This window comes from Penaeus japonicus, unplaced genomic scaffold (assembly GCF_977035675.1).
Source record: "Penaeus japonicus unplaced genomic scaffold, GWHDUDI00000001_assembly GWHDUDI00000030, whole genome shotgun sequence".
NCBI lineage: Eukaryota > Metazoa > Arthropoda > Malacostraca > Decapoda > Penaeidae > Penaeus > Penaeus japonicus.
Genome location: NW_028234432.1, coordinates 23,588,556 through 23,598,555, shown reverse-complemented (window position 1 = coordinate 23,598,555; position 10,000 = coordinate 23,588,556). Strand labels below are relative to the sequence as shown.

The 10,000-nt window shown below is 47.4% G+C and overlaps 1 protein-coding gene across 1 annotated transcript in view; it reads left to right on the top strand.

Moving 5' to 3' along the window:
• Positions 1-6,351: 6,351 nt before the first annotated feature.
• Positions 6,352-10,000, top strand: part of LOC122254215 (adhesion molecule nephrin) — a 137,263-nt gene continuing 133,614 nt past the window's right edge. Inside the window, exon 1 of the mRNA XM_086554738.1 lies at positions 6,352-6,363. Within this exon, the coding sequence (XP_086410864.1) occupies positions 6,352-6,363 (12 nt within the window). The remainder of the gene's footprint in view (positions 6,364-10,000) is intronic.

Here is a 10,000-nt window from a genome sequence, read left to right as displayed (position 1 = left end):
AGGTAGGGGGGAGGGGGTGGAGAGAGGGGAGGGAGCGGGAGAGAGGGGAGAGGGGAGCAGGAGAGTGGAGAGCGGAGGCGGGAGAGAGGGGAGGGGGAGGGGGGAGGGGGAGGGGGGGGGGGGAAGGGGAGGGGGAGCGGGACAGTGGGGAGGGGGGAGCGGGAGAGTGGGGAGGGGGAGCGGGAGAGAGGGGAAGGGGAGAGGAGGAAGGATGAAGAGGAGAAGGGGGAAGGGAAAGAGGAGGGAGGGGGAGGGGGAGGGGAAGGGAAAAGGGAGTGGGACGGGGAGGGGGATGGGAAAGGGGAAGTGGGGTGGGGTCGTGGGGTGGTGTGTGAGAAGGGAGGAGGGGAGAAAAGGGGAAAGGGAAAAGAGGAAGGAGAGAATGGAAGGGGGAGAAAAAAAGGGGAAAAGGGAAAGAAGAGGAAAGGAGAGAGAGGGGAAGAAGAGAGAGAGAGAAGAGAGAGAGAGAGAGAGAGAGAGAGAGAGGAAAAGAGAGAAGAGTGAAGATTTGGGGGAGGAGGAGGAGTGAGGAAAAAAGGAGGAAAAAGGGGGAAAGGAGAGAAAAAGAGAGAGAGAGAGAGAGGAGGAGAGAGGAAAAGAGTGAGAGATGGGGAGAGAGAAGGGAGGAGAGGAAAAGGGGGAGGATGAGGAGAAGGAGAGGGGAGAGAGAAAGAGGAGAGAGAGAGAGGAAAAAGAGAGAGAGAGAGAGAGAGGGGAAGAGGAGAGGAGAAGAGAGATGAGAGGGGAGAATGAGAGAGAGAGAAGAGAGAAGAAAGAGGAGAGAGGAGAGGGAGAGGAGAGAGAGAGGAGAGAGAGGAGAGAGAGAGGGGAGAGAGAAAGGAGAGAGAGAGAGGAAGGAGAAGGGGGAGGAGAGATGATGAGAGAGAGGAGAGAGAGAGAAGAGAGAGAGAGAGGGGAGAAAGAAGAAAGAGAAGAGAGAGAAGAGGAGAGAGAGAGGGGGGAGGAGGGGAGAGAGAGAAGAGAGGAGAGAAAAAGAGAGACGAGAAGAAGAGAGAGAGAAGAAGAGAAGAGAGAGAGAAGAGAGGGACAGAGAAAAGGGAGAGAAGAGAGAGAGGGGGGCAGAGAGAGAGAGAGAGAGAAGGGGGAGATAAGAAGGGGAGGAGAGAAGAGAAGTGGGAGAGAGAAGAGAGAAAAGGGGAAAAGGAGAGAGAGAGAGGAAAGGAAAGAGAGAGAAGACGAAGAGAGAAAGAGAAAGAAAGAGGAGACAGAGAGACAGGGAGAGGGAGAAAGAAAGGAGGGGAAAAAGGGGGGAGAGAGAGAGAGAGAGAGAGAAAGAAAGAAACAGAGAGAGAGAGAAAGAGAATGAGAATGAGAATGAGAGAGAGAGAGAGATAGAGAGAGAGAGAAAGAAAGAAACAGAGAAAGAGAGAGATAGATAGATAGATAGATAGAGAGAGAGATAGAGAGAGAGACAAAGAGAAAGAGAGAGAATGAGAGAGAGAGAGAGAGAGAATGAGAATGAGAGAGAGAGAGAGAGAATGAGAGAGAGAGAGAGAATGCATTCTAATATACACACTGATAAGAGAGAGGCACTGGGCGTTCAGGATTCCATCTGGTTACTTCGACCTCCTTCTTCTTTCTTTTTCTCTCAGGCCTCCTTCTCCTCTTCTTTCTTTTTCTCCCGCCCGTCCCTCCCCCCCCTTCCCCCCCCCCCTCTTTCTGCCTGGGTTTTTCCTCTTTTTTTTTTTCCGCCTCTTTCCTTTTCCCCCCCTCTTTCTCCTTCGCGCCCCCCTCTTTTTTCCTCTTCTCCTCTTCTCCTCTTTCTTTCCTTTCGGCCTCATCTTCTTCTTTTTTTTTCGCCCCTCCTCCTCTTTCTCCTCTTCGGCCCGTTCCCCCCTTCTTTCTTTCTCTTTCGCGTCTCCTCTTCTTCTTTCTCTTTCGTGCCTCCTCCTCCTCTTTCTCTCTCTTTCGTGCCTCGTTCTCCTCCTCTCTTTCTTTCTCTTTCGCGCCTCCTCTTCTTCTTTCTCTTTCCCTTCTTTCCCCCCTTTTCCCCCCCTCCTCCCCTTCCTTTTTTCGCCCCCCTTCTTTTTCCTTTTTTTCTCACGCCTCCTTCTCCTTTTTCCTCTTCTTTCTCCTTCACCCCTCCTCCTCCTTCTCTCTCTTTCGTGCCTCGTTCTCCTCCTCTTTTTCTTTCTCTTTCGCGCCTCCTCTTCCTCCTCTTCTTCTTTCTCTTTCGCGCCTCCTCCTCTTTTTTTTCTCTGTCTCTGTAAATTCCGTAATCTTTTAACCCTTCCCAGAACACTAACCAAACCTTGTTTTTCCCTCTTGATTTTCCTTTTATATTTCCTTCCTTCCTCCTTGCTCGTTTCTTTTTTTTTCTTCTCTTTCTTTTCTCCCCTTTTCCCCCCTTTATCCCCCCTTTTTCCCTTTCTCTCTTGCACCCTTTTCCCTTTTCTCTCTCCCTTCTTTTCCTTTTCTTTTTCTCCCCCTCCCCCCCCCCTTTCCCCCTTTCTTCTGTTCCCTTCCTTTCTCCCGACTTCGCTTTCCCTCTTCGAGATTCCGTAACGAGAGCTTCTTCGTTCTCGACTTCTCGTAATTGCGTTGGCCGTAAGGGCGCGCGCGAAGGTTTATTTTCGATTTTTTGGGATCTTAATTCGGAACACGAGGGATTCATCGGAACATTTCTACTCTCAGCATAATAAATTCTACTCAAATACACACACACACACACACACACACACGCACACACGCAAGCACGCACGCACACACAGGCACGCACGCACGTACGCACACGCACACACACACAAACACAGAGGCACGCGCGCGCGCACACACACACACACACATACACACACATGCGCGCGCGCACGCATTGGCGATTACATGCATGCGTTCATACCTTCCCACTCATTACTCATAAGTGCTCAGACTCAGTTTTACATATTCAGGCATATAGTGACATGCAATACCTATCTATCTGTCTCTTTCTTGTTCTAAAAAAGACCATCCATCTACCTATTGATCAATCAATATATTTATCTATTAATCGATCTATCTATATGTCTCTGTTTTATCCCTTCCCGGTCTCTTTCGGTCTCTCTCCCTCTCTTAATATATATATATAAAATATTTATATACATACATATTAGTTATATATATATTTATATATTAATATTTATTATTATATAAAATTTTATATATTTTTATACATACATATTAAATTAATTATTATATTTTATAAAAATTTATATATATATTATATATTATATACATACACACACCACACACACACACACACACACACACACACACACACACACACATATATATATATATATATATATATATATATATGTATGTATATAGAGACAAAAAGATGGATGAATGGATAAATAGAATGACTTGAAGACAGAAAGATAAATTTGCAGATAGACAGATATGTATATAGATGTCAGTCTATGAGACTATCAAATGAAATAATTCATAGACTCACAGCAAAATTCATTTTTTTCGCATGAACCGTCTGCAGTATTAAATACAACTGGTATTCTTTCAGCGGGCAGTTCGTGTACATCCGCTTACGCTGAAAACTTTGATAGTCTGAATCACAAAGTATAAATTGCTGTTAGCATTTCCTTATTAAAAATATCTATTTCCAGTTGTGTAAAAAACAATCATTGTTGTTACTACATGATTATGCTAGATTATTTTTTTTTTGTTATTATCATAATCACTATCCTTTTTATCATTATTATCGTTGATATTATCATCATTACTATTTTTATGGTTATTATTATCATTATAATGATATCATAATTACTCTTATCATTATTATTATCATGATCATTACCGTTGTTAATATTATTTCTCATACTATTTTCACTATTACTATCGTTATAATTATTATTATCATTATCATCATGGTCATCATTATGATCATGATTATTATTACTATCACCATCATCATTCTTACCATCATTGATCTTACCGTCCTTTTCTTCGTCTCATGCCTACTATCATAGTCATCATTATAATTACTATCCTTGTTGTTATCATTATTATCATAATTTGTTCATCAACTCTCCATCAATTATCCTACCCTCTCCCCTCTCTCTTTTTCTTTATCTCTTTCCCTCCCCTTTTCATTCTCTCCCCCCTTTTTCTCTCTCTCATCTCACCCCTTTATATACCCCTCCTTTACCTCTCTCCCTTTTCCCTTTTCCCCAATCTCACCATCCTTTTTAACCCCCTTCCACCAAGGCGGGTTGCTCTAGGTAAGAATGGGTGGAGGGAGGTAGGGTGGGGTGGAGGGAGGGGAGGGGAGGTTGAAGGATTGTTCAGCTGAATGTTTTTCTATATGTTTATGAACTGTCTTAGTAGGCACATATGTACTGTAGGTACACATGCACACACACACATACTCGTGTGTATATGTATATGTATATATATATATATATATATATATATATATATATATATATATATATGTGTGTGTGTGTGTGTGTGTGTGTGTGTGTTAATAGATACGTATATATATGGCATAAGGATCTGTATAAACAAGCGTATATTAAAAATAAATGCGGTCTATATACATATATATACCATACATATAATAAAATATATAAATATAAATATATATATATATATATATACATCTATATGCATATAAATGTATACATTATATGTAATATGTACATATATGTATATATATACATCACATCCATATATGTATATAAATATAGTACATATATATACACATTTATATAGTATCGTAACAACACCACACACCACACACACACACACACCTATATGCGTATATAAATAACATATATATATAGCGCGTATTATATATAGACAGAGCGTAGGTATATACGAGAGTGGCGACATATATTATATGGTGACACACTCATACAGACATAGATAATAATGTTGTTTTTAATATGAAGGAAAACCTTGATGATAGAAACAAAAATAGGGAGCAAGAGCAAACGCGTATATGTTATTAATTCAGGGCAGGTTCATAGCCCTAAATTCATCGCACGATGATAATTATAAAATTCAATATTCATATTTTATTTACAAGAGATTTGGTTTCAACATTAATTATCGAATTAATTTAGAGCAACTGGAGGTCAACGCAAACAGGGAACTGATGATATTCGTTAATTGCATGGATGCATAACCCACTTGGCGTTTCTGAGATAATTACCGCATCTGCCAATGATTCGATTTTTTTTTTTTTTCATTAATTTTGTATATGTTGCAAGCGTGGTTTATTTACACGCGAGGAAAGGCAATGTCTGCTGCAACGTCTGCCTGATGAACCAATATACTGTTTCCGCTTTAGTCCTTTAGATGTTATTTGTTCGTTTGTTTTCTTATTTCTGGTCTTACATTCATTTGTTTTTTACTTTTTTTCTACATTGTATTTCATCTTTTTTGTATTATCTTCTTCGTTCGAACTTTCTACAATTATTATTTTTTTACGTGATTCTTTTTCTGTCTTATCTCTTCCTTTATGCTACCACCTTTTTCTTCTTTTTATTTCCTAGAGAGAGAGAGAGAGAGAGAGAGAGAGAGAGAGAGAGAGAGAGAGAGAGAGAGAACGAGAGAGAGTTATAAGAACGCGGTCTCCCCACCTCCCTACCTCTCTCCAATCCCGCTCATCGCCTCCCCCCTTTTCTCCTCTCCACTTTCCATTTTTCTTCCCCATCCTTCCTTCCGAACCATCCCCTAACCCCCTCTTCATCCCTCTCCCCACCCCTCCCACTTCTCTCAGCCAACCCCTCTAGCCCCCACCCCCTCCCCCTTCTTCTTTTTCCTTCCCGAGGCACACTTGCCTTGCCTTGTCTTGCGTCATCATCAAGGTAATTACAGTACGGAGTATGGAGGGAGGGAGAGAGGGGCTATGGAGGGAAGGGGAGAGGGGCTATGGAGGGAGGGGGAGAAGGGCTATGGAGGGAAGGGGAGAGGGGCTATGGAGGGAAGGGGAGAGGGGCTATTGAGTGAGGGAAGGGCTATCGAGTAGGGGGAAGGACTATGAGGGAGGGAGAGGGGCTATGGAGGAGGGAGAAGGCAATGAAGGGAAGGGGAGAGGGCTATGGGGCGGAGTAGGAATGCTATGAGGAAAGGGGAAGGCTTTGGCGGGAAGGAAGGGGGGGCTAATGAGTGAGGGGAGAGGGGCTATGGAGGAGGGAGAGGCTATGGAGAAGGAGAGGGGCTATGGAGGGAGGGGGGAAAGTGCTAGGAGGAAGGGAGAAGGGCACTGAGGGACAGGGGAGAGGGCTATGATGAGGGAGAGGGCTATTGAGGAGGGGAGAGGGCTATGGAGGAAATGGAGAGGGGCAAGGGAGGGAGGGGAGAAGGGCTATGAAGGAAGGGAGAGGGGCTATGGAGGGCAAGGTGAGAGGGGCTATTGAGTAGGGGAGAGGGGCTATGAGGAGGGAGAGGGGGCTAAATGAGGGAGGGGGAGAGGGGGTATGGAGGGAAGGGGAGAGGGGCTATGGAGGGGAAGGGGAAGGGCTAATGGAGGAAAAGGGATAGAGGTCTATGATGGGAAGGGGAGAGGGCTTATGGAGGGAAGTGACGAGTGCTATGGAGGAGGGGAGAGGGCAATGGAGGAAGGTAAGGCATGGAGAAGGAGAGGGGCTATGAGGAGGGGGAGAGGGGCTATGGCGGGAGGGGGAGAGGGCATGGAGGGAAGGGGAGAGTAGCCATGGAGGGAAGGGAGAGTGCTATGCGAGGGAAGGGGAGAGGGCTATGAGGGAAGGTAGAGGTCTAGGAGGGAAGGTAGAGGCTATGGAGGAGGGGTAAGGGCTATGGAGGAGGGCGGGGAAGGGCTATGGAGGGAAGGGTACAGGGCTATGGAGGAAGGAGAGGGCTATGGATGGAAGGGAGAGGCAAGGAGGGATAATTGGAAGGGCATATGAGGGAGGTGGAAGGGCTATGGAGGAAGGAAGGGCTATGGAGAAAGGAGAGGGCTATGGAGAGGGGGAGAGGGGCTAGGGAGGGAATGGGAGAGGGCTAAGGAGGGAAGGGTAGAGGGCTATGGAGGAAAGGGGAAGGGCTATAAGAGGAAGGTGGGAGAGGGGCATATTAAGAGGAAAGGGGAGAGGGGCTATGGAGGGAAAGGGGAAGGCTATAGAGGTAGGGGGAGAGGGGGCTATGGGAGGGAAAAAAGAAGGGGAAGGGGAGAGGGGCTATGAAGGGGAAGGTATAGAGTAGAGGGGCTTGAGGGAAGGGGAGAGGGTCTATGGAGGGAAGGGGAGAGGGGCTATGGAGGGAAGGGGAGAAGGGTATGGAGGGAGGGAGAGAGGGGCTATGGAGGGAAGGGGAGAGGGGCTATGGAGGGAGGGGGAGAAGGGCTATGGAGGGAAGGGGAGAGGGGCTATGGAGGGAAGGGGAGAGGGGCTATTGAGTGAGGGGGAGAGGGGCTATGGAGGGAAGGGGAGAGGGGCTATGGAGGGAAGGGGAGAGGGGCTATGGAGGGAAGGGGAGAGGGGCTATGGAGGGAAGGGGAGAGGGGCTATGGAGGGAGGGGGAGAGGGGCTATGGAGGGAAGGGGAGAGGGGCTATGGAGGGAAGGGGAGAGGGGCTATGGAGGGAGGGGGAGAGGGGCTATGGAGGGAAGGGGAGAGGGGCTATGGAGGGAAGGGGAGAGGGGCTATGGAGGGAAGGGGAGAGGGGCTATGGAGGGAGGGGGAGAGGGGCTATGGAGGGAAGGGGAGAGGGGCTATGGAGGGAGGGGGAGAGGGGCTATGGAGGGAGGGGGAGAGGGGCTATGGAGGGAAGGGGAGAGGGGCTATGGAGGGAAGGGGAGAGGGGCTATGGAGGGAAGGGGAGAGGGGCTATGGAGGGAGGGGGAGAGGGGCTATGGAGGGGGGGGGAGAGGGGCTATGGAGGAAGGGAGAGGGCTATGGAGGGGTAAGGGTATGGAGGGAGGGAGGGGCTATGGAGGGAAGGGGAGAGGGGCTATGGAGGGAAGGGGAGAGGGGCTATGGAGGGAGTGGGAGAGGGGCTATGGAGGGAAGGGGAGAGAGGCTATGGAGGAAAGGGGAGAGGGGCTATGGAGGGAGTGGGAGAGGGGCCTTGGATGGAAGGGGAGAGGGGCTATGGAGGGAGGGGGAGAGGGGCTATGGAGGGAAGGGGAGAGGGGCTATGGAGGGAAGGGGAGAGGGGCTATGGAGGGAGGGGGAGAGGGGCTATGGAGGGAAGGGTAGAGGGGCTATGGAGGGAAGGGGAGAGGGGCTATGGAGGGAAGGTTCGGCGAGAGGGAAGGGAGTAGGGCTAATGGAGGGAGGGGAGAGGGGCTATGGAGGGAGGGGGAGAAGGATGGAGAAGGGGGAGAGTGACTATGGAGGGAGGGGGAGAGGGGCTATGGAGGGAGGGGGAGAGGGGCTATGGAGGGGAGGGGAGAGGGGCTATGGAGGGAGGGGGAGAAGGGTATGGAGGGAGGGGGAGAGTGACTATGGAGGGAGGGGGAGAGGGGCTATAGAGGGAAGGGTAGAGGGGATATGGAGGGAAGGGGAGAAGGGTATGGAGGGAGGGGGAGAGTGACTATGGAAGGAGGGGAAGATAAGAAATGGGATAGAGGTAGGGAAGGAAGGCTTATGAGGGAGGAGGGAGAGAGGGGAAAAAAGGCAGGAGAAAGTGAGACATAGGAATGAAGGAGTGAGAGAAGAGAAGGAAAGGAGGAAGGAAGGGATGGAGGGAGGGAGAGGGGGAGTAGACCCCTCTGTCGGGTATTCTTAGATCTGAAGAGTATGCGGGTACTTCTAACTGCCGTAACCTCCGAGTTTAAGTAGCAGGGAAACGCCGGAGTAATGCACGTGCCGAGATTACTGCCTATAACTTGGCGTCTTATGTAAGGGAGAACATCTTTACCTAAGGTTATTATGAATAAAAGATGAAGATTGTACACACACACACACACAAACAGACAACTGAAGGATAACAAAAATGGTAAAAAAAATCAATAACAATTGCAATAATAACCAAAACAATGAAGATGACAATAGTGATGATAATGACAAAATAATCATTGTAATAAATCCCACTCCTCCTGCCCCCCCCCCCTCTCTCTCTCTCGTCTTGACTCCCATTATTTCTCCTTTCCTTTCTTTCTTTCTTTTCTGTTTTCCAGATCACCAGCTCTCCCTCTTCCCTCCCTCCCCCTCACTCTCTACTCTCTTTTTTTTCTCTCTCTCTTTCCCTCGGCAATGAGATTTGCTTTTCTTTGTAGACTGCAGCTAACCACGTATAAATAATGGACTCTATATGTTCCCATAACACTTGCTTTACCACTTTTATGTCCAAACGACCGCCATAAAAGGACAATGAACTGATAAGGGTTTTTGCGCCTTCTACCCACAGCGATGACAGTACTACCAGATTAACTTGGAATGAACTCTGTCTTGTAAAAAAAAGAAAAAGAAATGCTTATGTCTTTCTTTCCCCCTTTTTTTTTTTTTTTTTTTTTTTTTTTTTTTTTACTTTATACTTGTTTTATATATTCTTTCATTTTTCTCCTTCTCTCTCAATCTCACTTGTTCATTCCCTTTCTCTATCTCCCACCGCCCCCTTTCTATTTGTGTCTCTCTCGCTACGGTACTACTTTTCCTTCCTTGAAAATAATCCTTGAAGAAGCTGAGAACATCTTTTCTTAACCGGCTTATGTGTCCCCTCACTCCCTTGTACCTGAACTATTTCCTAGCGCCTTTTCTCGCTTGCTTTCTCTCTTTTATTCTTGCTCTTTTCCCCTCACCTTATCCCCCCTAACCGCTCTCCTCCTCTTCCTTCTCCGTGGTTTCATTCCCCTCTCTATCGTCTCTCCATCCGCAGAGTTCCGCATGATGAAACAGCTACAATAATCAACAAGAAGAGACCAAATCTTGTAGGACATGTTTCCTCCTTATCCTCTCCTATCCCGAGTTTCCCTCTTCATCATCCCCCTTCTCCCACCTCCTCCCCCTTACCCTCCCTTATCCCTCTCTCCCCCTCCCCATCCAATCCTCCGCTTTCCACACCATCTCTTCCCCCC